The 27948-nt window shown below is 49.3% G+C and overlaps 1 protein-coding gene across 1 annotated transcript; it reads right to left on the minus strand.

Moving 5' to 3' along the window:
* Positions 1 to 525: 525 nt before the first annotated feature.
* Positions 526 to 27461, minus strand: SUPT5H (SPT5 homolog, DSIF elongation factor subunit). Its single transcript, XM_037819564.1, is given in 31 exon segments — positions 526 to 957; positions 1041 to 1136; positions 2590 to 2793; positions 2910 to 3078; positions 3169 to 3327; positions 3765 to 3870; positions 3965 to 4092; positions 4178 to 4280; positions 4372 to 4450; positions 4452 to 4482; positions 4848 to 4942; positions 6307 to 6432; positions 6533 to 6679; positions 7453 to 7599; positions 7697 to 7852; positions 8771 to 8907; positions 8997 to 9090; positions 9322 to 9427; positions 10975 to 11045; positions 11157 to 11246; positions 12644 to 12895; positions 15927 to 15995; positions 16335 to 16365; positions 16652 to 16717; positions 16832 to 16900; positions 17033 to 17102; positions 17592 to 17603; positions 18179 to 18244; positions 22003 to 22165; positions 27028 to 27111; positions 27363 to 27461. Coding segments are annotated over 30 exon segments (3261 nt in total). The 5' UTR covers positions 27103 to 27111; positions 27363 to 27461; the 3' UTR covers positions 526 to 813.
* Between the last annotated feature and the right edge of the window lie 487 nt (positions 27462 to 27948).

Consider the following 27948-nt stretch of genomic DNA (forward strand, 5'->3'; position numbering starts at 1 on the left):
TGGCACATATTGTTTCTTAAACTGGGTGGAGGGACGTGGATGTTTCTGGTATCCTGTGTCTTTCTGAACATCTGAAATGTTTTATAATGCATTTTTAAAAATACATGTGAACATCAAATGAGGAAAGTCAAGGAGGTTCAAGGTACTAAGCCCCATTTTCTACACTGTTCCCCTACTCCCCCCTACTCCTCCCCTACTCCCCCCCAGGACCAACATGTGCTCTATCCTGCACCAAGGGAGGAATTTAGAAGTTTCCTTGGGGATACTGTGATTTTTGCATTTTGTGATAATCCATACCTAAATAAGATGTAATTTCATCAATTGCGTGACAGGGTCTGTTCTAACAATCCCTTTCTGGATGTTTTCTCACACATCCTTCAAAAGAGCCCTCTGGGGTAGAAATGATCATTTTCCAGATGGGGAAACAGAGGCTTAGGAAGGACCCAAAGTCTAAGACTACACAGCAAGGAAGTAAGAGTGGGGTATGCAAATGACCCCACTTACAAAGAGACACACACACAGGACTTTTGACCAAACAGCTTCTTTTTATTGAAAGACCGTAACACAAAAAGCAAGCTGAGGATGAGGGAGATACAGGAAGGTGGGGCCCTTTGCCAGGCTCTACTCTGATTCCCACAGAACATCAGGAAGAAAGGAGATAGGAACCCAGAAAGGAAAATAAAGGAAACCCAGAATGACCAGCCCAGCCCCGCTCCAAGTCCAGGATCCTGTGTCAGACCCCAGGGCCAGAGAAGGAAGGAGGAATATTCTTCACCTGCCAGGTATCTGCCAAAGTCCACCACTCTGCCTGCCTTAGGCCTCCAGGAGCTTCCCCAGGAAGCGGAGGTTGAGGATCTTGAGCTGCTCATCAAGGTCCATGCGGACAATGCCATCCTCACCGTCGATGCTCAGCAGGACACCTGTGGCTTCCCGATCCTCACCCAGGATCACCTTTACCTTTGAGTGGGGGTGGGGAGCATGGGATCAGAGTCCCAAGTCAGTAGCCCTCCGCCCCCTCCTCCTCCACTCAATGCCCTTACCTTGTTGTTCTTGGTGGGGGTGATGGGCTCCAGGTGCTCACTGGAGATGCTGACGACCTTCTCACTGTCCTTCAGGTACACGGAGCACATGCCTCCCTGGGGGTGGGAACAGCCTGGTCAGCCTGTTCTGCTCCCCAACACAGGGCTGACACCCACACTCCAGAAGACACAGGGCTCATGCTGAGAAGTCAAGTCACCTTCCAAGGTGACAGAGCAGGAAAAGGCAAGGCTGGGCCAAATTCCAAGGCCTGAGACCAGTGGTATATAGCAACAGGGTGGGGAAGGGTGGCTGGATCAGCAAGGGAAGCACCAGAATGAAGCCACTTAGGGTCAAAAGGGAAACTGCTTCTTGGGCACTTGACCCTTCAAATCCCAAACTCCCCCCCTGACCCCAACTGCTCCTCCTCCTGGGCCCAGTCTCAGGGACAATCCCACAGTCCCCAGTCCCCAGCCAAAGCCCTGGACCTCATTTTGGTCACTTCCCCCTCACCCACCCCTCAACAAGCCTGCAGCTTACCAGTCAGCTTCCTGGGGGTGCTGCCCCCACCCCCCCCACCATGGCCCTGCATGGTGCTCCCAGCCTCCATTCTCACCAGTCTCAGTCCATCCCAAACCACAGCTCTGAGCTCACCGCTCCCATGTACATTCCTCCAAGAACTCCCTGGTGCCCTCAGGACATAGTCCTGACCCTCCCAAACTGGCACATGACCTGGCCCTAGCCATTTATCTGGCTCTCTTCTATCTCCCTTGGCTCTTTATGTTCCAGCCACAATGAACATACTTCAACTCCCCAAACGTGCTCAGCTTCCCCTCCAGGCCTTAGCACATGTAATTCCCTCTACCTGGACCAAACTGATCCTCTTTCCCAGCCTTATTTCCTGGCTTACTCTTACTCATTCTTTAGGTCTCAGCTCAGATGTCTCCTCCAGGGAGCCCACCAGAGTTGAGTGAGTTGCCTCCTCTAGGTTCTCACAGCTCTCCTTGTCCCCTGGGCTCCCCCATTCCCAGGTTTAACCACTCTGGGTTGTCATTGTCTGGGGAAATGTCTGTCTTTCTCACTGAACTGTCCATTGAGGCAGGGCTTGAGGCTTGGGCTCTGCTATTAATTTAATTCAATTTAATATTAATTGGAAGGCAAACCAGGTGCCAGACTTTTATCTAGAAACTAGAGGTACATACTTGGGAATAAAACACAGGCTTAGTAATCAAAGAACCAGGCAAGTGTACGCTTTAAGCTCTGGCAGATAACATGGAGAACTACATGGTCTTAAGAGAGCTTGTAAGAGGCAGACCTGAGACAGCCTGGGATGTGCTTCCCTGAAGGGTGAGTAGGAGTTAACCAGGCAATGAAAGGAAAGAAAAGAGTCTAGACAGAGGAAAGAGACTACGCAAATACCCTAAGGCTGGAGCAGGTAGAGCCTGGGGCTGTGGAGGTCCAAGCCTGGCACAGAGGGGGCACTTGGTACATGTCACCAAACTGATTTCTCAAAAGAATATGGGCACCATGGGAGAGGCTGCCTGCCCACCCACCACCCTGGGCCCCACGTACCGTGACGCTGCGGATGACGCCTGTCTGCCCTACCACCTGCGTATCCAGGTAGGTGTCCCGCACCTTCACCTGGATGTCAGTGGTCACCCAGTCACTGGAGTTCTGCTCAATGCCTGAGCCTGGTGTGTGGGGGTTGTAGCCACCAGGGGAGGGGGCTCCGGGTGTCATCGGACTGTAGCCAACAGGGCTTGGGCTGGGGCTGGCCTGCAGGGAAAGGGGGACAGGGTGGCTGGGAAGAGATCATCTGGCCTGGCTATCCCTACAGGCCCGAGTCCCCCCCTGTAGCCCACTACCCTGCAGGCCTGTGGGCTGACTGGTACCTGGTAGGCCATAGGCGAGGGGGTGGGGTGGTAGCTGGCTGGAGAGTGGGTGTTCTGGTAGCCAGCTGGGCTTGGTGCCACCTGGTGGTAGCTCTGGGGGCTGGGGCTAGGCTGGTAGGAACCTTGAGGGGATGGGGCGGCGTAGGGTGAGAACTGGTCTGTGTTGTACCTGCGGGGACGAGAAGACAAGGGGCATTTCTGGGGAAGGAGGTTGTGGCAGTGGGGATGGGTTGACTGGGGCTCGCCCCGGTGGACTCACATGGCCGGCGTTCCTGGGGTCTGTGGGTTGTACTGTGGGTTGACCTGTGGGGATGAGGGGTCTGGGTAACCAGGTGTCTGGGGATTGGGGGTTCCCCCATAGGCCTGTGGAGATGGGGTAGGCTCATCGTCGAAGGCATACTCGTACTCTTCCTCGGCCCTGTTGGGGAGAGAAGCTGGTTGAGAATGACTGTGGTGGTAACAGTGCAGCAGATGCTTCCGTCCTCACAACCGCCCCAGCCAGAGGCCTTGCTCATGTGACCTCCATTTTACAGCTGAGGAGATGGTGACATGAAGATTAGGCCAGAAATCAGGCTGCATGCCCAAGGTCACACAGCCCAGGCAGCTGTCTCCAAGCCAGGTCTGAACCACAATGTGCTACTGTGGAGAGGAACCTGAGTGGCCACCCCCGAGCCATGCACACTCCCTCACCTGGAGCAGCCAGGGACTGGGAGCAGAGAACTCTGGGTGCGCCAAAGCAGACCCACACCATCCACCACTAACAGTGAAGTAAAAGGAGGCTCCCAGATACTCCAACACAGCCCCCCCCACACGCCCACACACAGACCCCACCCTGCACCAGCTCCTGGTCCTCACCTGGATGGTGTGTTAGGGTTGTTGGGATCCCAGGCCCCACTTTGGGCAGGAGTGCGGCTGCCATCATGCAGGGGTGTCTGTGAGCCATAATGTGGGGTGCGGCTGCCTGGAATGGGGGAGAGGCATGGGACCATGGGTTCTGTCCCATCTCCATCTGCCCCCGTACTGCCCCTTCTCCTTGTCCCTCACGGAGCACACACCATCCTGGAGAGGAGTCTGTGAGCCATACATTGGCGTGCGGGAGCCAGAGCCGTACATGGGTGTCTGGGAGCCATACATGGGCGTCCGCCCATAGGTCGAGGTCATGCCACCCGGGCGCCGTGAGCCCCTGTGGACAGAGAGCAAGTGGGGTGAACCGGGCCCTCTCACTGCCAAACAACCCCCATCCCAGCCCTTCCCTGGCCCAGCCATACACTGTGGTGAGCCGCTGACGGTCCACAGAGATGGTCTGGCAGGTAGAGTGCAGCTCCACACGAGCCGTGGACTCGGTGGCATCCTTCACCACCCCAATGTAGCCTGGTGGGGAGGTAGGAGGAGGTCAGGCTGGGGAAGGGGGCTCTCCTCACCATGTCCTTCCCCCAAACCCCCACCTGGCTGCACAGGTCACCTTTGTAGGGCCCTTGGGAGATGCGCACAGTCTGGCCAATGAGCTCGTTGTCTCTCCGCCCCCGGCCCCGGCTCATGCCAACCACCGCCACCACCTGGGCTGCCAAAACCACTTGCGCTGACCTGGGGAACAGAGAAGGTTACCAGAATCCTCCAAGGGGCCAGAGAACACTTACACCTGTCTGAGCAGCCTGATTATCCCCAGGCTGTAGCAGGCACCTCCTCTAGGCTCTGCCAAACCCAAGCTTTCCCGTCCCAGCCCTGACCACACTAGGCTACACTGTGGGCATGGGTCTGTCCCTCCCTGGGCTATAAGCCCCATGACGGCAGGGCCCAGGGTTATCTTGTTCACTGCTTGGTCCCCAACAGTGCCTGGCCCAGGGCCTCGCACAGAGCAGGCAGTCACTAAATGTGCACCAAACCAACCAGTGCTCTCCTCCAGCTCCCCACACACACTCCCAACACACCCCACCCAACTCCCTCTCACCTCCAGTGCTGGGGTGCATGGGGCTGCTGATCCGGGGACTCATGGGAGCAAAGCCACCCACGGTGAAGTTGGTCACATCACGGGGCTGGGGGAGGGGCAAGAAGTGAACTGGTAGGGTGACAGGGCCTGGGTGACAGGCTCCGGCCCCCAGGCCACACTGCCTGCCTCTATTTGGGAACTTGCCCAGCAGCCATCCCCCTCTCCTGGTGACAACACCTTGATTTCCCTTTGGGGGAACTGCCGCCCCTCTGCCTTCAGAGGCCTGTCAGTCGAGAGGCCCTGGCTTCCCTAGCCAAGGAGAGGGACTGAAACTTTGCCAGTCAAGAATTTAAATCTCTAGTGACACAAGGACTACAAGCCAAGGGGATTCATCTTCCCATCTGCAGGGCCCTGAGACCACCTCCTGGTTCCAGCTACACAGATCCCCACACTTGATTTCTCTTCTGAAACTTGGCTTCATATGACTTTCCTCTAAGTCCCATCTCAGGACCTTTGCACCTGCTGCTCTATCTGCCTGGAATATGCTTCCCTGAGATACCTTATTTAGGTATCTCAAATGTCACCTCAAGAAGAGACCTTTCTTTATCCCCCTCTACCTAAAGCAGCAGCCCCGTCATTCTCTATCTCCTTACCCTGTTTTATTTGTCTTCAGAGTGCTTACCATCCTTTCACATTCGACTATTATTTATCTCTTCATCTTTAGAGGATCAGCTCCAAAAGGACAGAGGTTTCTGTCTTGTTTGCTGCTATATCCCCAGTATCTAGCACCTAATAGGTGCTCAATAAGAATGGATGGAGACAGTGACAACTAAAGGCAATACAAGATCCTGGATGGGATCTAACAAGGGAGGAGAGAAGGCTCAAAAGACATTTACCAGGACGTATAAAAAAATTGGAATGTAGACTGTAAGCTTTAAAATCAATGTCCAATTTCTTGAACTTGATAACTACACTTAAAGTGGATACATAAGTGAATATCCCTGTTCTTGGGAAACGTACGTAACAGTATTCAGTGTTCAAGGAGCATGATATATACAACCTACACTCAAGTGTTCAGAAAATGGATTGATAGGCAGACAGAAAGATGGACTGACATTATGATGGACAGAATGAAACACAAATGTGCAAAAGGATAAAACTGGTGGATCTGGATTATCTGGGGGGATAGGGGTATGTTGGAATTCACTGTATGGGGTTTATATTATTTTTGTAAACATCCTGTAAATTTGAATGTATTTCAAAATAAGTTTAAAAGAAAAAAACCTGCACAAATGAATGAGTGATTTGATGAATAACTCAAAATCCTAATAACTCACATTTTTGCAAAACTTTACTAGACAATAACATCTGTCCTCCTAACTCCCCACAAGCACAATCTTGTCATTCCTGGGAAAGCCCAGAAAGCCAACCGAGGTACCCACGGATAGGGTCCCACTATGCCTGCCTCACCTTTGAGCCCCCAGCCAGCACCAGGTGGCGGGTCTTGCAGACGAACATGCCCCCGTTTTCCACCAGTTTCTTGCAGTGTAAGAAGGCGAAGCTGCGGAAGAGGTGGCGAATCTCGCCCTCCCGGCCCTGGAGTGGGAGGGAAGGGGTACTCTCTTGGCCGTGCCCCACTCTACCCCAACTCTTTCACTCTTTCAGACTTGGCTGAAGGGCAGGAGCTTGTACTCACCGAGTGGGGGCCATCAATGACCTTGACTATATCTTTCACATGGATGTTGTTTTGTTCTGAGTCCAAGGCCACGGCAAAGCGGTTGTCCTTCTTCCGGGTCACAGCCTGGTGCCTGACAGTCACCACCTTCCCGTACATGTTCAGCACCTACAGAGGGAGGTGGGAGTGATGGGGGGTGGTGGTGACATGGAGCAGGGCTTCCCTAAGGAGGGACGATCCTTTCCGGTGGGAGACTGCCCAAGTTCTGCAGGACATCTAGACTCCTGGACTCCAGGGCAGGCAAGGTCAGGAGTGCCACTCCCCAGGTACTGGGTCAACCAAACATGTTCCCACTCATTCCAAAACGCCCTCAGGGACCTGAGACAGGGATTGCAAGTCAGGGAGACAGTTACTAACAACTAACCCTCATGCCAAGCTCTTCACACAAAACCTTCCACCGAAGCCTCCCACCTCCCTCCGAGATGGGTGCTGTCATGAAACCCATCTTACAGTCAGGGAACCTGGGCCCCAGAGAGGGCAAGGCAAGTCACTAGTCCAGAGTCACAGAGCAGGGAAGAAATACAGCCAACATGGGAATCTAGCGTCCAGGGTTCTAAGCACCATGATCTGTGGCTCCTGGGTCTATGAAGGGGAGGAGGGTACCCACAGCACCCAGCCTTGAACAATCTGATCTCAGGGAATCACAACCAATGAAGCAGATGCTACCCTTGGCCCCATTTTACGGTTTGTGAAACCAAGATTCAGAGAGGACAAATGACTTTCCACTTGCCCAGCATCCCACAGCCCTAAGTGACAGCCAGGACTGCAACCCAGACCTGCCTGTTCTTCATCACCATGCTGTGCCACTCCCCAGATGAGGGGCTCGGGAGAGAGGATGTCGCCTCAAAGTAAGCCCTGACAACTGAGCCCAACACACACACCTGGAAGGTCTCCCGCTCCAGTCGCACGATGACACCCACAGTCTGGTGGTCCAGCTGCACAAGCTCACCCCACTCATGCTGGCCCCCCACATCCACACCCGATGCTGTTTCCGAGCAGAGCTGCAAGTCCCGGGGGAGCACCTTCAGCTGCCGAGAGATAAGAAAGGGGTCAGGTTTGCCAGCCTGGGTCCCCTCTTAGCATTCATGCTCCCTCTCACATCCCCCCTGGCCCCCAACTGCCTACTTCGTGCATGGTGAGGTCGGAGAAGAGGATGACGAAGTTCTCCTCCACCCGCACAATGAGGCCTGTGTCGCCCTCGAATCGGCCAGCGATCACCTTCACATGGTCCCCCATCTTGAAGTATTTCCGAAGTTCCTGGGCTGGGAACTCCAACATGTCCTGGGGGATAAGGGTAAGGGACAAGGAGTAGGTGAGGGGGGCCATCACAACCCAACCCCCTTCTATCTTCCGAATTCACTTGTGTTCTCAGAAAAGGTCCTGGCCAGAGCCCATTTCAGACTCACACCCCCACACAGACTACCTGAGCCAACCTAACAAGCTCAGTTGGCCGGCCCAATACAGGACATCAGCCAGGACAACCGTTTAGACCCACCCAGAAGCCTGCCAACCTGGACAATCCCCTGGAGACACACACATCTAAGCAACAGAACCAGACACCTACCTCAGTGTGCTCCATGGGAACACCACACCCTCAACCCAATATACAGCAAGATTCCTTGCTTTCCAGAAACAAAAAATAGGCCAAGCCTCTCTCCAGTGACAGACAAAACTCAACCCCTTTGATGATACAGCCATATGCCAAAATACAGCCCTTAGGCACACGTTTCTTCCTCCCTTAAACATCTGAGCACCCACCATATGCAAGGCACGACACATACTATCTCCCTTGTACCATGGGTCAGATATGTGAGTGTACACCCCATATATACACAAGCCCAGTCACCCAAAGAAACATGCCCCCAGCAGTCTCCTAGAGACAGACATGGCCCCTTAAACATTACCAAACATCTCTCTCCTCAAATGCCTGCACATACCCCACCTTGACCTGGAGACACACATGTGATCACCTCATCAGACATACCTCCCAGGCCCCTGCAAACACCATGCCCCTGAAAATACTGGCAAGGCTGAGGCAGTCTCTCCTTGTCAAGAGACATAAGCAGGCGCACCACCACCTGGACATGCATGTACAATAAACACGCCCCCCAAACCATGAGACCCCCTGCCTCTAGGACCTGGAGAAGCCCCACAGGGGCCCACATGTGAACCCAGCCTGGGGGTGGGACAGGCACCCACCTTGAGGTCCTCATGCTTGGGCATGATGGTGATCTTGTTGCCATCCACACTGAGGATCTTGCCCTGCAGGTTGATGAGCTCACCCTCACACACCTCCACGTTGTCCCCAGGCTGGAAGTTGTGCTCCCGCTCCTTCCCTGTGGGGGCAGACATGGGGGTGACTTGGGGAGTGCCCCCGTGGGCTGCCCCCTCTTCCTTGGCCTGGGTGGGGATAAGGACCAAATACCCGTGCTCTCAGTCACCACCTCCAGGTCGATGCCCTCTGGCTGGTCCTCAAACTTCTCCAGCTCTGAGAGCGTGGGTTTCACACCCTCCGTGATCTGAGTCCCGAGAGGCGAGGGGAGGAGGAGAAAGTGGTCAAAGGTTAGTGTTGTAGTGGCCAGTGGGCTAGAGAAGCAGTAAGAATTATTCCCCTAGGGACACCTCTAAATCGAGCATTATCTTCTCAAGACCAGAAGAACCACGGGTCTGGGGCCTGGTGTGTAGGAGGGAAAGGAAGCTTGGCCCTCCCCGCCACCCCACACTAGCAATGTCCCCTCTGGGACCCTCACCACAGCGGACATGGCAAAGCTCTTGAACAGAAAACCCTTCCGGCTGTAGCGGTTCCCCTCGAAGATGAGGAAGTCACCATCAGAGGCCACGTCACCCCCCAGGGACCTGGGATTTTGAGGGGAAGAGAAGATTAGAAAGGGGGGGGTCATGAAGAGAATCTTGCTGTACCCCAGTCTCAGCTGGCAAAATGTGGAGAGGACCACAGGGCAACTGACCTTTCCCATCCCGACACACAGCCTCTTTGGGCTTGAACCTCGATGGCCCTGCTTCCCTGCACTCCACTGCCCCTTCCCCACTTATTTTTCACCATAGCACTTCTCACCAACTGATGAGCTACTGTTTGTCACCTGTCTCCCTAGCTAGAATGTCAGTTCCATAAGGGCAGAGATTTAACACCTGGTATTTGCTGCTATTTCCCCTATAACACTGCCTGGTGCATGGCAGGCACTCGGTAACTACTAGTTAAGTCTGGGACATAGTAACAGTTAATATTCGTGGAGCATTCGCCCCATGCCTGACCTGTACATATATAACCTCGCTGACTCCTCCCCAAACCTGGTGACATCAATAATACAATCCTCCTTTAACAGGCGAGGGAATGCAGGCACAGAAGCCACACCACAGGTTGCCAAGCCAGCAAGTCTGGGAGTCAGGATTCAAACCCAGGTGGGTCGAACTTCTAAGCCTGTGCCCTTAACTATACTGCCCAGGTCTGTCTGTGATGTACAGCCCCCGACCCTGCATGTGGGGTGGGGGAAACACCATTCCTGCTCCATACTTTCATATAGGGAGGGAAAGTCACCACCTGCCCCAAAAATGATTCATATGGGAGGGTCAGATCCAGTTCCTCTTGCTGCTCACTCAACTGTCTTCTCCATGTGGTGTGTCTTGGGGAGGGAATGGATATGGCCTGCCAGGCATGCCTGGGGCACCGTCAGCCCTACCTGCTGGGGGGGAGGAAGGGGTCCACTCTGGTTTGCTCTCTGCCATACAGTAAGGGGGGTCCAACTGAGTCAGTGACCAGTGGTGTATATGGGTCCAATTCAGGTATGTGAAGTATTAGCAAGGGCCTTAGGTGTAGACCTAAAGATGTATTCTACAACCCAGCTTTTCTCAGAATAAAAGCCCGGTAGTCTTATCTCTGTTTGGCTGACTCACAACTGGTTCCAGAAGAGGACCAGAGAAAAGAGCATCCCTGGCAGCTCTTGTGTCTTCATCCCCTACTCGCTAGAGTCCCAGGCCATTCTGGGCTACTCCAATAGCATGCTGAGGGCAGGAGCTCTGTATCCTGTCTCAGCCCAGGTGGCAGAAGGAGATCAGGGAAAGACACTCTGTAAAGCCTAACACGATCAATAAATCCCTTTTAAACACATGACACCATTAATCTAGCACTAACTATGTGCCGAGCACTGCTCTGGGCAGACATGCTATTAACTCACTTAATGTGCACTGCAATCCTAGGGAGTGGGGGTTTTCATCATCAATCTTTGTAAGAGAGAAAACCGAGGCAAAGGTATGTTAGGTAACTTGCCTGAGGCTATACTGCTAAGCTAACCACTTACAAACTAACCCTGTGGGGGCCCACCCCTGTGGGGGAAAATACCGAGGCACATTTGGTACCACAGGCCCTGGGGTCACCAGAGCACTCTCACCTGATCTTCTCGGCGTCAAACAGCCTCTGTGGCGGTCGCTTAAACTTCTTCCTTTTGGCAAACCAATCTTTCTGTGGAGGGAAAGGGGCATGGGTGGGAAGGGTGAGGGAAGAGGGTCTGCCCACCAGCAGGGATGGCGGGTGCCCCCAAACCCCACTATCGGCAGTGAGCCCCCACAGTACCAAGCTCATGCGGGCCTTGATGCGGTCGTAGTCGATGCGGGGAATCATCTTCAGGGAGATGGTGTTTTGGCTGGGCTCCACGTAATCCACCTGTGCAACACGGGCAGGTGGTCAGAGGGGCAAGGCTCAGGGCCCAGCCCCTATCTGCCTCCCCTGGATCCTCGACACAGGATGGGCGAAGAGTTGCCGGGAAGGGAAAGGGACACAGGTGATGGGGAAGAATTCCCTCAGACAGCCAGCAGCTCTCAAAACTCTATCCCCAGCCTGGCCAACTAGCCTAAGCTCTGGAATTGAATATCCAAGGCCTGCTTGATATCTCCACTTGGATGTCTAAGAGGTACCTCAAACTTAGTAGGTTAGCAACTGAACTCCTCACTTCCCCCAAATCTGATCCTCTCCCACAGTCTCGTCCCTGCTTATTCTTCCTACTGCTCGGGTACACAACCTAGGAGTCATTCCTAAATGACTCCTTTTTTTCTCACACCTGTATCTAATCTGTCAGCTCTACTTTCAAAACATACCCAGATGCCGAACTTGGAATTCCCCCACCTCTAATACTATGTCCCTGGTCCTGCACACCCATCACCTGCCACCTGGACTACGGCAGCAGCCTCCTCGCGGATCCCCCTGCTTCTGCCTGTGGCCCCCGACAGTCCATTTCAGGGTTTCTCAGCCTCAGCACCTTTGACCTTTGGGCCAAGTACTTCCTTGTTGTGGGGCCTGCCCTGCACACGGTGGAATGTTAGCAGCTCCTCTGGATACTACCGACTAGATATGTGACAACCAAAAATGTCTCCAGACATTGTTGATGTCCCCGGGGTTGAGTCTCAACAAAGTCACCAAAGTAATCTTGTTACAACTGAAGTCAGTTGTGTCCCTCAGAGCCCTCCCACCACATGCAAGGAAAAGTCAAAGCCCTGATGATATGTCCTAGGGCCCTGTGACCCTCTGAGCTTGTCTGCTGCCACTCCTGAACTCACTATCTGCTTCAGCCAGGAAGAGTGCTCCTCCTGCCTACAGCACTCTTCCCCGAGAATTCCACAAGGCTCCCTCCCACCCTCCATCAGACCTTCACCCGACATGCCTGTGAACACACACACAGCACGGCCATCACCCTTCCCCAAGCATGCTCCTGCTCCCCCAGCCTCCCAGGCCAGGAACCCCAAGTCATCCGTGATTCCTCTCTCTTACCTCCTACATCCAGTCAGTCACTGAGCTCTACTGATTCTACACCTAAACATTTCTCAAACCCTCTGCTGCTCTCTGCTCCATTTCCCTCCTCTTAGACCTGCCACTGTCCTCTCCCCCAGTCTCTCCTATGCCAGCCTGTTTCCTCAGGCTCTGCTTCACCTAATCTGAATGGGGTTCTGTTCCCTGCACTAGGAAGGGGGGAGGGAAGACCAAATGGAAAGGAGGGGAGGACTCCACAGAGGAGCAGAAGTGGGGAAGTGAGTCCTGCCCTCCCCGGGCTGCCCGGCCCCAGGCACCTGAGCGATGTCGTCCTTATAGATGCCCCGCTTGAGGCGGACCCAGGACTTGGGTTTCAGGTTGGCCACCTCCTTCACCACCTTGAGCACGTCCGTCATCTCCTTGATGGGCACCATCTGCTGGTTCCAGTAGCCGAGCCGCAGGTTGCCCACGCCCTCAATGGCCTGCTTCACGTGAGTCTGCTTGTAGGCCTCCACGTAGATGTAGCCCTTCACATGCTCAGGGGCCACTACTGACTTAATTTGCAGTGGCTGCAGGGGAGGCCAATGAGACATAACTGCTGGCAACAGTCATGATGTAATGACTACCACGCCGCAGTCCCTTGCCCACCAGTGTAGCCCACAGAAATGTACTGGTGCAGTAACAGGGACACAAGGATGACCACTGCAGTTATTTATTTTAACAAACCGAACTACAAAGAAAAAATGCCCAACAAGAAGGGTTGTCTAAATTATGGCTCAACCATAACATAAAATACAACATAGCAGTTATAAACAATGAGATGAACCTACATGTAGTGACACCGAAAGATATCCAACATACACTTTGTGTAAAAAGCAACTAGAACCAAACAGCTGGAGTGGCTATACCAATATCAGATAAAATAGACTTTTCAGACAAAAATTGGTATCAAAAACAAAGACAGACATTTTATAAAGATAAAAGGGTCAATCCATCAAGAGGATATAACAATTATAAATATACATATACCTAACAACAGCCCTAAAATACATCTGGCAGAAACAGACAGAACTGAAGGAAGAAACAAATAACTCAACAATAATAGCTGGAGACTTTAATACATTACTTTTAATAACAGATGGAATCACCAGATGGAACATCAACAAGGAAACAGATTTGAACAATACTAAAAAGCCACTAGACCTATAAAACATTCTTAACCATCAAGAGCAGAATTAACATTCTTCTCAAGTGCACACAGAGAATTCTTGAAGACACAGATCATGTTAGCCTACAAAACAAATCTCAAATTTAAAAACACTGAAATCTCCAAAGTATGTTCTCTAAACGCAATAGAATAAAATAAGAAATCACGACAGAAGGAAATTTAGGACAGTCACAAATATGTGGAAATTAAACACACTCCTAAATAATCAATGGATCTAAGAAATCACAAGGGAAATTTAACAAACTCTGGGATAAATGAAAACAAAAACACAACAGGTTATGTCTGCCTTAAGAAACAAGAGAAAAAAAGAGCAAACTATATCCAAAGCAGGCAGAAGGAGGGAATTATAAAGATAAGAGAAGAAATAAATGAAATAGAGAATAGAAAAATAGAGAAAATCAACAAAATCAAAAGATGGTTCTTATTTCTAGAAACACATAAACTACCAAAACTGTCCAGAGAAGAAACAGAAAATCTCAATAGACCTATAACAAGATCAATAATTTCTCACACACAAAAAAACTAGGACCAGATGGCTTCACTGATCAATATCTCTTACGAATATAGATGCAAAAATCCTCAACAATAGGCTGGCAAACCAAATCCAACAGCATATTAAAAGGATTATACACCACAACCAAGAAGGATTTATTCAAAGAATGTAAGGGTGGTACAATATAAGAAATCAATGTAGTATACCATGTCAAAAGAATAATGGAAAAAACCACACGATCATCTCAATAGATGTAGAAAACACGTGACAAAATTCAACACCCATTTGTGATAAAACACTCAACACACTAGGAATAGAAGGGAACTTCCTCAACCTGAAAATGGGCATCTAGGAAAAACCCACAGCTAACATCATACTTAATGGCGAAAGACTAAAAGCATTTCTTAAGATTAGGACCAAGACAAGAATGTCCACTCTTACTGCTTCTATTCAAAACCGTATAGGAGGTTCTAATTAGGCAAGAAAAAGAAATAAAAGGCATCCAGGTTTGAAAGGAAGTAGTAAAACATTCCCTGTTTGCAGACAACCTGATCTTATATATATACAAAATCTTAATCCAAAAAAAACAAAAACAAAAACAAAAACCACGTATCAGAACTGAGTGAAGTCACTAGAATTTTGCCCCAGAGCATAACACAGAAGTTTGAAAATCTGCAAGTTCTGCAATTGTCTACTTGATCCCCGGGGCACACACTGACTGCTTCCACAGGTAGAAGCAACTGCCTCAGCCTAACACAAATCACATTAGGTTAGAAAGTTACCAGCCAGCACACAGCTATTAGCAGCCTGACATTTCACAGATTTTACAAATGATTTGAGAACACTGTGCAGATGGTTTGCCCTGGTTCTAAATTTGCCAATTATGCCTTTGACAACAACTACTGAGCACGAGCTGCAGGCTGGGTTCCAGCTGAGAGCTGGACATATCCAAAGCCATTTAACACTAATCATGCTGAGAGGCAAGCAAGGGGCCCAGAGAGGGGTGTCGCTTAATCAAGGTTCCAGGAAGGAGCAGGGGCAGGATCTGAACCCTGCAGCCCAAAGAAAGGTCTGTGCTCTTAATTCTGCATTTGCTGCCTTGCAGGTGGGTGGCATTACTGCATGTTTCAGGAGCTGAGAGTGATCCCTCAAGGGGCAGGGATCAGCACTGGTATGGTCGCTACTGTAGCAGCATCTCCTGGTGCGGTGACTGGCAAAGAGAAAGCTCAATGAATACTCAAAGTAATGGTTGGGCTCATGTGTCAACTTGGCCATGTGACATCCCAGCTGTCTGGTCAGGCAAACACTGGCCTAACCCTTACTGCAAGGACATTTTGTGGCTGGTTAATAAACCAGAAGGCTGGTTTATTAAATCATCAGTCAACTGATTGCATCTGTGACCAATTACATCTACAATCAACTAAGGAAGTGTCTTCTGCAATGAGAATACAGTCAGTTGGATTTAATCCAATCAGCTGAAGACTCTCTAAGGGAGAAAACTTACATGTTTTATTCAGCCATCCAGCCTCTCCTGGGGAGTTCATCAAGGACCTTCATCAGAGTGCCCCCTCACCGCCTGCCCTATAGAATCTGGACTTGTGCACCTCCACAGTTGCATGAGACACTTGTATAAAATCTCATATTTATAGGTATCTCCTATTGGTTCTGTTTCCCTAGAGAACCCTGACAAATACACTCGATGACTGTGGCAGGGCACAGAGGACCCTTCAACTGGGGACTGGTCTTTTTCTAGCTGACACAGCTCAATCAACAGGCAGCTCTGCTCAGCAGAAAGGAAACCTGGTGCCCTTGAAGCCTAGGCTGCCTCTCCCTCTGGGCTCTGCCCTGTCTCTCACTCCCAAGCTGCTGTTCAGCTTACCGTGTCTGTGAACTGGTAGGCAATGAACTTGCGCATCAAGGAAATAGCTGTGGCCCGTTCCTCCCCAATCTGGAGGAAGAGAAACAGACTTAAGAGATATGATGAGATGGAGGGAAAGACAGGAAAAGGGGCAGGGGAGAGCAGCAGGAGAGACAGAGTCAGGGGGCAAGAAACGATAGGATACAGAAACTGGGATGAAGAGATGCAGAGTTGAGAAGGAGACAGAGGTGGAAGAGAATAAACAAATGGGGGGGGGCACAGAAAAATGGAGAGGCAGAGACAGAGGGACTGAGATGAAGGCACTGACAGGCCAAGGAGACCCAGGACAGACAGATGGACAGCTCTCCACCTCAAGGCATCCTCCCCCATTTTCCTGCCTCCCCCAAGCCCTGAGGCCAGAGTACACACCTTACATTTGACAGTCCACAAATTGGGGTCCCTTTAGCCAGGAGATAAAAAGTAATCTCGTTAGGGAAACTGTCTCCTCAGCGTGAACCGTATGATCAACCATAACCATCCTTCTTCCTCTCTCTCCACACCCCCGAGTTCCCTACACTGACCCCATCTCCACTTTTCTACCCATAAGCAGAAGAAAAGCACCAACTTGCCCCAGCTCCACCCCCAATCCACAACTCTGTCTCCAAGAGGCCCCATGGCCTAATTTATTTCAGGGGCATGTCATCCCAAAACAAGAGCCCCCCTGAGCCCTCCTGCCCACCCCTTACTTGACTCCAGGGAGCAGCTGCTGCTGGGTGATGTCATCTGAGAGCTCATCGGATCCTCCATACACTCTGGAGGACAGAAGGGCAGTCGGGAAGGAGGGGGAAAAACTGGGTCAGACCTGACCCTCCCCTGGATGGGACCACCTGCTCCCCATGCCCCACCCCCCCACACTATGCCCTTACGTCTCTCCCACAGATGACTTGGCGTATTTCTTCATGTAATACTCGCCCAGTTCTTCTTCTCGTTGGTCCCTGGGGTCCAAAAGGGAAAGCAAACATGAACTGAAGGGTAAGGAGAAGGGGGAGCTGACCTGTCCCCAAATCTCCCCAAAGAATCTGGCACCTTGGGGACCCAGTTCCACCGCTTATCCCCTCCTTGCTCACCTCCAGAGGTTTTGTAAGCGGCGAGCCCCAGAACGGTCTTCATCCAGGACAACATTATCGATATTGGAGGCTGAAAAAAGTGGGCAGATGGGGTGGGTAAGGGGAGGTGGAAAGCAGAGGCCTGGAGAAAGTGGTGGGGCTAAGAGTTTGGCCCAAGAGCAGCAAGACACCTCATCAAGGAAACCCCCGACCCTCCAGCCTCCTGCTCTCTCCTTCTCAGCATCCTGCTTCTCATGAAAAGGACTTGGGGAGGGGGTCCAGCAATTGGGGGGATCTGGCTGTTCCCCTCACAACCACTATCTAAGCCCACCCTGAACTACATCCCACCCACATATCCCTGCCACTCATACACACTCATACACATACGTAAACACACATTCACTTTCCCAGGGCAACAACTGCTAGATACCTGGCCCTAGAACTCCCTGATTCTGGGCCCCATATGAGTTAGAGCCCCAGGACCAGTAGGGGTCGGGAGAGTATGGGCAGGGTGCCACAGGAAAGAGGAAATGTCAGATATGGGAAGAGGCTCAGGGAATCACGTATTTTAGATTCTTACCTTCAATCTCTTCTACTTGGAGGAAGAGGAGGTGGTGGTGGTGGTGGTGGTGGTGGTGGTGGGCGAGGGCAGACAAAGTATGAGCCAAATTATAGCAGCAAAATCAACCAATGGGTTGGGGGAAGGGATAGGGTGGGACACAGGAAGGTCAAAAATCAAAAGTAAAGGCCAGGCACCAGGTGGTTGGGGGAGAAGCCGAAATGTATGAGGTGCACAGAACGGAAAATAACAGGGAAGGGTAGGGCGCTGGCCCAGGAAGTGGGGGGGATCTTGGGACAGAGCCTGCCCACCCTTTAACCCCCCGGAGGGACTCACTGGGGCCCTGGGATCCCAGAGTCCTTTCCCCATAACACCCACCACCCCACAGTCCCATCCCTCCACCCCCCCTGCCCACCCCCCCAACTCATGGGCCTAAAAGGAAAAGGGTGGGGAGCTGGTCTCTCTGGCAACGACAGAAAGAAGCAAGGTGAGGAGGGTGGGGATTGGGGTGGTGCAGGGCATTGGAGTGGGGGGAATGGGCTCTCAAGACCCTCTCAGCCACACCCCTTGATGTTTTGTGGTCTTGTGGAGACAGGGCCCAGACTCACCTTTCTCTAGGATGTCCTCTGCTCCATCCTCCCACTGGTCCTCATCCTCATACTCATCGTCCACATCTAAAAAGGGAAGGCCAAGTGGTCAGAGCAAAGGAGACCTTCCTGAAAACAGCTCCCGGAAAACAAAGCACCTCCTCTGGGAGATGGGCAAGTCAAACCCCCACTTTACAGATCAGAATACTGAGGCTCAGACAGGTGAGACACTCACCCAAGGCCGCAAACAGATAGAAGCAGCAGAGTCGGGTCTTGCAGGCAGAGCCACCTGGCTCTAAAAATCTCCCCCTCCCCCAACCACCACACATGTCATCTTTAAAAAATGAGACTGAAGTTAGGCAGGCAGAAAAGTTCCCTCCCAACCACCAAGGGAAGACTGGTATACATAACTTTTAAAAAGTAATACAGAGTTCATGGTTTGTTGGTTTTATTATCATTCTCTTACATGATAAATGTTAGCTGTAAGAGCTAACGTTTCTCAACAGCATACCATGTGCCCTGTTCTGAGTACTCGACATGGATTCCTCGTTGAATCCTCCTGGCAGCTCTGAGGGAGGCACCATCACTGTCCCTATTTTAGAGGTAGCACTCCAGCACCCAAGAGGTTAAGTAGCTTGCCAAAGATTCTCAGCTGGTACCTGAGAGGCAGGCTGGCTCCAGAGCCAAGGCACTTAACCTCTTTGTGTTACATTAACTGTTTTCTATGTATCAAATCTTACCCTGAAAACAAGTGATAAATGCACATGATGAAAAAATCCAAAGATGTTAAGAGTGCAGGTAAGTCTCTCTCTCCTATTTCTAACCCCCAGTATCTCAGTCTTCTTTCTAGAGACAACTTCCACGACCGGTGTCTTGCCAAGAGATAATAAAAGCTCCTAAAGATATCTCCCTATGTTTTCTTTTAAGAAAACATAAGCTTGAGTTCTGATATTTAGGTCCTTCATCCACCTGGAGTTAATTTTTGTATATGGTATGGGATCCACTTTCATTCTCTTGCATGTTGATATTGAGTATTCTAGGCACCATTTGTTGAACAGACTAGTCTTTCCCCATTGAGCTGACTTGGCACCCCTGTCAAAAAATCAATGGCCACAGAGTAATTTTGCCAGATATAAAATTCTTGGTTTCTTTGGATGGTTTGTAAGGTATGTGAATGTATCTCAATGAAACTGTATATTAAAAAAAAAAGAATTCTTGGTTGACAGTTTTTTTCTTTAGAACTTTAGGAACTTTAAATATGTCACCCCATTCTCTTCTGGCCTCCATGGTTTCTGATGAGAAATCTGCTGTTAATTTTATTGAGGATCCCTCATATGTGACAAATCATTTCTCTTCCTGCTTTCAAAATCCTTTGTCTTTGGAATTGGACAATTTCACTATAATGTGTCTTCGCGTAGATTTCTTGAAGTCTATCTTGCTTGGAGTTCATTGCAATTCCTGGCTTTATATATTCACTTCTTTCATTAGATTTGGTGAGTTTTCAGTCATTATTTCCTTTCTGCCCCTTTCTCTCTCTCTTGTCCTTGGGGACTCCAATGATATGTATCTTGGTATGCATGATGGTGGCCCACAGGTCCCTCAGGCTCTGTTCATTTTTCCTCATTATTTTTTCTTTCTGCTCCTGGATAATTTAAATGGTCCTGTCTTCAAGTTTGCTAATCCTTTTTGTTCAAATCTGCTGATGAATCCATCTAATGAGTTTTTCATTTCAATTACTATACTGTCTAGCTCCAAAACTGACATTTGGTTCCTTTTTATAATTTCCTGTCTTTATTTTGTTCAAATAATGTTTTTGCAATTTCTTTTACTTCTTTGGATATGGGTTCCTTTAACTCATTGAACATACTTAAGACACTTGATTTAAAGTCATTGACAAATTGTCCCAATGTATGAGCTTCCTCAGGGACGGTCTGTGGCAAATTCATTTTTTTCCCTGTGAATGACCCATACTTTCCTGTTTCTTTGTGTGTTTTGTAATTTTTTTGTTGAGAACTGGACAGTCTGAGTACTGGACAGTCTGAGTACTGTTATCACTCTGGAGATTTAGTTCTCCCACTCCTTTGGGATGGCTAGGTTTTTGCTGTTGTCGCTGAGAGCTGGAAAATTTACTTTTCCAAAGAAATTTTGTTTCCAAAAAGGAAATGGGAAGAGAAAAGAGGAAAAAAACAAAAAAACAAAACAAAAAACAAAATGGTACTGCCTCTTTAAGACTCCTCTGCTGCTTTTGCCAGAAGGAAGCTGGAATAATGGCCACCCTCAGAGCCAACCCCCTAGCCATCTGAAGTAGCTGATCAAAAGCAGTGAACAGCAATCAAAACACCCCCCTCCCCGATTTTGGAGAATTAGGTCCTTATGATAGCCCACCCTGGCTGGCACCAGCAAGCTGCACAAGGAATTCCGGCTGCAGTCCCCACTGCTGCCTGCCAAGTGGTTGGAGGATAGGGGATGGAAGCCACTGCACGGAGGGTGAAATTCACCAACACTTACCACAATATACCAGCCTTTTCCTCCAGCTCTTCCCTGGATGCTGTACGGTTACTTACACTAGATTCCAGAGTTTCAAAACAGTTGATTCAGACAGTTCCAGCCAGTTCAATAGTTGTTTAGGTAGAGGGACTGATTCCTAGAACTTCCTACTCCACCATCTTTCCACAAACCTCCCACATTCTTTTTCAATAATTGTACTTCAATATAAGCATTCTCTTTGGAATCCCATGCATTTTATTTTACGCATTTAAGAACATAATTCTGAGGAGTCCACGGACTCATAGGCTTCACAAGATGCAAAAGTGGTCATAATATATAGGGTTAAAAACTCCTGATCTAGAAATAACTTGCATATGTGTGTCTGCATATGTATGAAGATGTTTTCAGCAGCGCTGCCTGTAATACTAGAAAATATAAACAACTTCAATGTCCAACAAGAAGCTGGTTAAATAAAATATATTATAGAATGAAATACTATTGCAGCTATTGGAAAAAACAGGTATTTCAATGATGACAACAGCCGCTAATATTTATTGAACACTTAGGTGCCAAAAGTCATTCAGAAAACTTTTTTACAGGAATTAAGTCATTTAACCTAAACTATGTCATATCCACGTCTACAACTGTTGAATGGACAAAGCAGTTGACAGAATAGTAGAGATAAGGTAGGTGTGTAATAATTTCTACAATAACCTGTTTGGGCAGGGCTTACTCAGCGATTGGCATTACACTTTGGGTTGCCACCAATGTTACATGCTTCATATACATGGTCCCCCTAAATCCTCAAAATATCCATTTATCCACCTTGTACAGAGGAGGAAAAAGGCTGAGAGAGACACATAGCAACTTGCCTAGGGCCACAAAAGGAGAAAACAGCAGAGCCAGGACAGAAAAGATCCAGATCTGCTGGCCTCTAAGACCCTGTCCTGTTCCCTACTTCTATGTCATTCTGAGTTTTCATGAGAAGCACAAACTATGGTCATTTTTTTTAAGGGTGATAAAGGTAATATGAGGATGTGCTTTAAAAGAGTCTATTTTTTAGGAATACCTACAAAAATATTCGGGTAGTTATATATGCGGGGTTTGCTTCAAAATCATCTAATGGTAGATGGGGAATGAAGAGGAATAAGAAAAATCAAGTTTGGCACTGAGTTGTTGAACTGGTGAAACAAAGAGATGGTATAGGGGTGGGGGTGGGGGGTTCAATATAACATTCCAGTATTTTATGTATTTGAAACTTACCAAAAGGAAAAAAAAACAGTATATCAGAGAAATGGAACTGAAAGTGGAAGTGAAGCCCAATCCCTGCTCTCCTCTCGCCCAGCCCTGTGACGTACCAGCCTCATCCAGAATGAAGCCCCCGTGGCGGGGTTTCTTGGGGGGCCGGTCGTCATCTTCCTCCTCTTCTTCCTCATCATATTCCTCCTCCTCTTCCTCCTCCTCTTCTTCCTCGGGCTCTTCCTCTTTCTCACTGCCTGCTGCACTCCGCCGTTCTTCTACCTGCAGGGGTCAGGCAGGGTTGGGGTACCAGGGTTCTACTGCCCAGAAATCTGGGAACCAAGCTCCCAACCCCCAAATCTGATTCAGGTCTGCCAATTGTAGCCCCTCTGTTTTGCAAACACATCCTGCCACTCTGGCCAGACTTCTCTGGTAACCATCCTGTCTCAGCGACAGCTCCCCCACTCACCCAGTACCCAGGAGCTGAGTCAGAATCCCCACCCAACAGACTTCTTGTTATAGGTCCACAAGGCTTAGTCCTTGGCCCTCATTTTCTTCTACTCTAAGCTCCCCCTGGACCACCCCATCCATTCCCATGGCTGTGGTCATGCTGCTCACCAGCATCGTTGACCATCCCTCACTGCTAATCACGTGGTCATTCTTTAGTCTTGACCTACAAGCCACCCCAGCAGTACTGCCTCTGCTGACCACTTCCTCTCTATGGAAAGCTCTTCCCTTGGCTTCTGCCCAATCATGCAGTCCTGGTGTTTCTTCTACCTCTCAGGCTCCTCCTACTCCTGCTTATCCTTTAAATGCTGACTTCAGTCTTCAGGGCTCAGTGCAGGGCCCATTTTGCTTCTCCCACCATATACTCTCCCCCTGGGCCATTTTCCCTTCCATGGCCTCAGTTCCCATCTCAGCGGGTAATACCCTCATCTGTCTCTGGTCCCAAGCTCTCTCCCGAGACCCCACATGCCAGCAGCCTCTGATGTCTTCCCTAGATGTCCCGAGCCCCTCACACAAACCACATCCCAAACTGACTTCAGTGACTTCCCTGTGCTACATCTGTGTTGGCCTCCTCCAGTTCCCATCAAGTACCAGGCTCTGTCTGCTCTGCCTTTTGAACAGCTTTCAATGTGTCCTCTCCCCACCCCCACAAACCCCAGGCCAGGCCAGGACACTGCCCACTGACACATGGATCTTTGCCCCAGCCTCCTCCTGGTGTCTTGACTTTTAATCACTCTATCTGTGTCAGCCACAAATGGAAAGTGTATCTGCCAACTTCAATCTTTTCCTCATTAATTTCATTTCTTGCCATAGCCACATGAGCACCACCTGTTCACCTGATTATTTTCTTTAAATCCGCTCACACTGTTACTTAATTTAAAAGAAAAACTTTTGTTTTGAAATATGTCACAGTTAAAACCTTTCCAAAAAGGTTCACTCCTCCTAAATAAAAGGTAACCACAAAGAAAAAAAGCAAAACAATGTTATTAAATTCCACCAAGATACTGTTTTGCCTGCTGCAGGCTTTAAGCCTGAGGCCTGTTCTAGCAAACTTCAGAGAAGTATTCAAGACACAATAGCACCAAAGTAAAACTTTCTCCTTGACACAATCAGATGTCAGGACATACAACTGAAAAAACAACAACTTTCTCAATAAATGCTTCAATGTACTTAAAGTTGTATCCTTATCCCACCTAAAAGCACCTCTTACCCAACCCTCCACCCAAAATGGTTCCCACAGTCTTGGGAAACTCTGATCTAAATAAAACATGAATCTGACAACATTGGTCCCCTGTTTAAAACCTGGGGGCTCCCCACTATCCTCAGATAAACACTCAGCTCCTCAGCCAGCCTGGACTGGAAATGCACATCCTGCCTACTGCCTCTCCCTCTTACCCCACCTCTCAGGGCTTTCCCTCCCAAAGGTGAGGTCCCAGCCACTGAACCACTTGCACCAGGCTCTCAGCACTGCCCACCATCCAGGCTGTTCCTCTGCATAAAAGGACATTCCTCTCTTCCTCCCAGTCATACTTCAATCTAAACACTCCCTCCTCCAGGAAGCCCTCCCTGTGCCCCCACAGGCAAAGTCAGACAAGTCCTCTAGGTTCCACAACTCTCTGGGCTTCCCCTATCTCAGCCCTGACCACTCTGAGCAGTGGACTGGACTGTGAGCTCCCTGAGAGCAAGGTAGGGCTATCTCAGGCACCTCTGGGTCCCCTGCATTACCCAGCCCAGGGCCAGGAACAGAAGCCTTAAGAACTACTCGCTTAATATGTAATACCGACTAGCCCGCAATACCCCACATTTTAAAACCCAAACTACAACAGCAGCACAACCTGATTTCTAGAAACCTTGTTACCATCCCTATTGGCTGGGTCCCAGCAAAGCCTTCTTTCCAAACCTGGCTCCTCCCTCCTTGGGAAAAGAGCTCCCAGTACTACTTTTGTACTTTCTCAGGGCTGGAATGTGCTCTTACACTGTCCTTGGTACTCCTGAAGTAACCATCTATTTATAATACTATCTCCATTCTAGGACTGAGAACTGTGTAAGAGAGGCTGTGATCCCAGCATGACAGACTTTCAATAAACATGCTGAATGAATGAATGGGTTACTGGGGCAATGAATAGAAGCGGCTGATACCTTCCATCCCTACCTGTGTATACAAAGAACATAGTCCTTCAGAGACCATACCAACATTTTGCTCCCTGAAAAGCCCACCCAGTCCTGTCTCTGGCAGTGAGAGCAGGCCTTACACAGCCCTCTGCCTCAACAGGTGACAGCAGACAAGCCAGCAGGTCAGTCAAAAGCCTGGTATGGTGTCAAGGAAGTGAGTCTCCTAAGGTGCAAACCAGATTGTTTCAAGCGGGAAAAGGAAGTGGGGATCCTGTTCTCATTACCACCAGGCTCTAACCACCAAGCAAAGTGCCCTGAGGCCATGAGTCAGAGACCAATGACCCAGCGTAACAGCTTGGAGCATCCTCCCCCTTGCCCCACCCCCAACATGTCCCAATTCCTCCAACTGTATCTCCCAAAGGATATAGCAAGGGTTGACAACAAATGCCAACTGGTGGCAAGCTGGCAACATAAATAAGTGGAGCAGGCCAAAAGAAAGCCACAGAACTCTTTGTCTACCTGATGTTTTCCAGGACACAGGTATATGAAATCTTTCCTTTTCTTAACTCTGACACAAGGCAAGTGTGATAAGAAATGGCAACCGACACTCAATCCTAATGTTTTTGGGGCAGGATGGTAGGATATCTGGGGAACTGAAGAAAATTCTTGGTTCTAAAGGGAACAGCCACTTCTCTAGCAAAGAGCTGCTGTGTAAAAAAAAATCCTGGTCCTAGGTTGCTGGCTCCATCCATTCCCCCCAAAATGTAGGAAATCTCTATTTTTATGTGAAATCTTCCTTAATGCATTGGCAACTAACTTAAAAAAACAAATTTAAGTCTCTACGTGTCAAACAAGATATCTATAATTACCTTGTCATCTCTTTTCATTAGTTTTTGGATGTTGTCTACTAAATGTGAACTCCTTAAGAGCAAAGATCTGCCTTGCTCCATTCTCTCTCTGACACCTGGAAAGTATCTAGAACATGGTAGTAGATGCTTAAACACTTATTTGATCAACAAATGAATAAATCAGAAGTAAGTAAAAAAGGAGAATAGTAGTTTCTAAAATAACATTTGAAATTAAAAAACATCCCAGGAAATGCTTATTTGGTTCCTGAAACAGTGGCACTCAACAAACCCAACACCAGAATTATTCTTTCAAAACATCAGATCAAGTCCCTTCTTTGATCAAAACTTTCAAGATCCAATATTCTGGTCCCTGTTACCTGTCTGTCCCACTTACTCCAATCCAGCCAAACTGGACTCCTTGTTTCTCCATGAACACAGAAGACACACTTCCAACTCTGTATTTGCTGTTCCCCCTTACTGGAATACTCTATGTCCAGATTCCACATCGACTCACTCTCTCACCTCCAACAAGTCTTTCCTCAAATGTCCCCTTCCCAGGCTCTCTCTGAGCACCCTAAAGTGCAATCAGGACCACCTATTCCTCTTCTTTGCTCTATTTTTCTCCAAGTACCTATCATCTTCTAGTTTACTATATAATTTATTTATTCTTATGTCTATTTTTTTTAAAACCTATATTCCATGAAAGCAGAGGCTTTTTTGTTGGTTTGCTTTTTAGAAGAGATCCTAGATTACAGATGGTTCTGTAAAATATGCTGGCCCCAATGTGAAATGGCTGGCTGTAGCATCAAAGCTCCAATTAGGGGTGGCCCTGAAAGATAATGGTGAAGGGAAATTCTCCTAGTGGTCAGAACTTCAAGCAGTACCTTTGGTTGTGTATTTTGGTGGGATTGAGACATGGCGAAAGGTATGGATCTACAATGGTTTGTGAGCAACTGTTAATGATTTCACAGAATGATTAAAGACTTGGGAAGAACAGTATTGGGAGACTGGTGACAAGCATGTCTGGAAAAGAGGTTATGTGGACGGATTTCTCAGAATGGAGACTGAACGGGAAGATATTTGCAATGCATGTAGATGCTTGTCAAAAGGTGTCCAATGCAGGGAAGGCTCTCATTAAATCTATTGGGGAAAATGACACATTCTGTCAATGTCAATCAGCTTTTATTCCAGTCATCAGTGCTCAATGGGCCGATGTATAAAATGACTCTGGTGGCAGCTAAGAAGCTATGTATAGGCTTTTCAACCCGGACTCCATCTCATAAGGCTGAGCCCTGATAAAGCACCTTTCCTTGGGGAGTGGGTCAGGCAGTCACCTGGTAAGCAAAGATTTTAAAAATCTGTTTTGTTCACTGGTGAAAACCAAGGACAAAAAAATTGTACCTAACAGGTAGGAGACACTAAAAATGTTTTTGGAATGAGCGTGCTTACTGTATACTAGTCCTCTACTGGTTATCCCACCATACCTGGCACATTCCTGGCCTCAAGGACCTGTCCCTCTGCTTGACTTCAACTTACCTACCTCTCTATTTCTTTGGACAATCTGGAAACTCCCACAGGCCAGAGCCCGCTCTAATCCCTTCTGGACTCCCACAGGGGCCTCGCTACCCCGTCCTGTCCCCAGGCGCAACGCCTCTCTTGACACCCCCGGCTACAGACCTCAGCCTCCTCGCCATCACTGCTGCGCTCGCTATCCTCCTCTTCAGAGAAGTTGCTGTCCTCGCTGTCCGACATCTTCTGTTCCTACAGGGAGAGACAGCAGCCTGAGCGAGTCTCCCAATCCCGAGAGCCACCCTGAACCCGTTTCCCCACTGGTTCCCTGGGAAAAGATTACCCCCTTAGCGCACTTCCGGAAGTCTCGTTCTGGCAACTGCGAACCCGAAAGAGGAAACCTCGGTGCCCCTGGTATACCCCCAAGTCCTCGAATCCGGTCTCCACACCTCCCCTTTCCCCGGCAGCACCCTCGGGCCTACCACTTCGGTCCCCTCCCTCACCCCTCCGGTGCAACCTCCGTCTTCGGTACCAGATGCTGTTCACACAACGCCTCGCTGGGACTGACGGGCCCTCTCGCGATAACATGCCCGTTGGCCTCGCCCAACGCGAGACTTCCGGGGCCCGCCCCGGGTGACGCACTTCCTGGACGCTATCTTGAGAGTGGCAAGATCTCACTATGGCAGAGAGTGGTGCTGACATCTTTGGGAGGGTCAAAATGGGAACGTACTTTCCGGGCCCTCCAGCCTGGATGGAATTCATGCTTGAATTTAGTGAGCCATTTATTCGTTAATTCAGACCAAGTCAAGCCGTGAGGAGTCAGGGAATCATCAAATATAATAACCATAATAAATGAGACTTTACGTGCTGGATCTTATAGACCTTCTAAAACATCGCTGGTAAGTAGTCACCCCATTTTAAGGAAGAGGAAACTAAAGCTCAGAAAAATAAGCTAGTTGAGAAGTGCAGACCGAGACTCCACTCCAAGTCTGGGTGAATTTAAATGTGAATTCATGGATCTGAAATGATTGGACAGAGAGGTGGCCAAGAGGACGGGTATGAGAGAAGGACATGAAAGATTAACCTGTT

This window comes from Choloepus didactylus, chromosome 27 (assembly GCF_015220235.1).
Source record: "Choloepus didactylus isolate mChoDid1 chromosome 27, mChoDid1.pri, whole genome shotgun sequence".
NCBI classification, from domain to species: domain Eukaryota; kingdom Metazoa; phylum Chordata; class Mammalia; order Pilosa; family Megalonychidae; genus Choloepus; species Choloepus didactylus.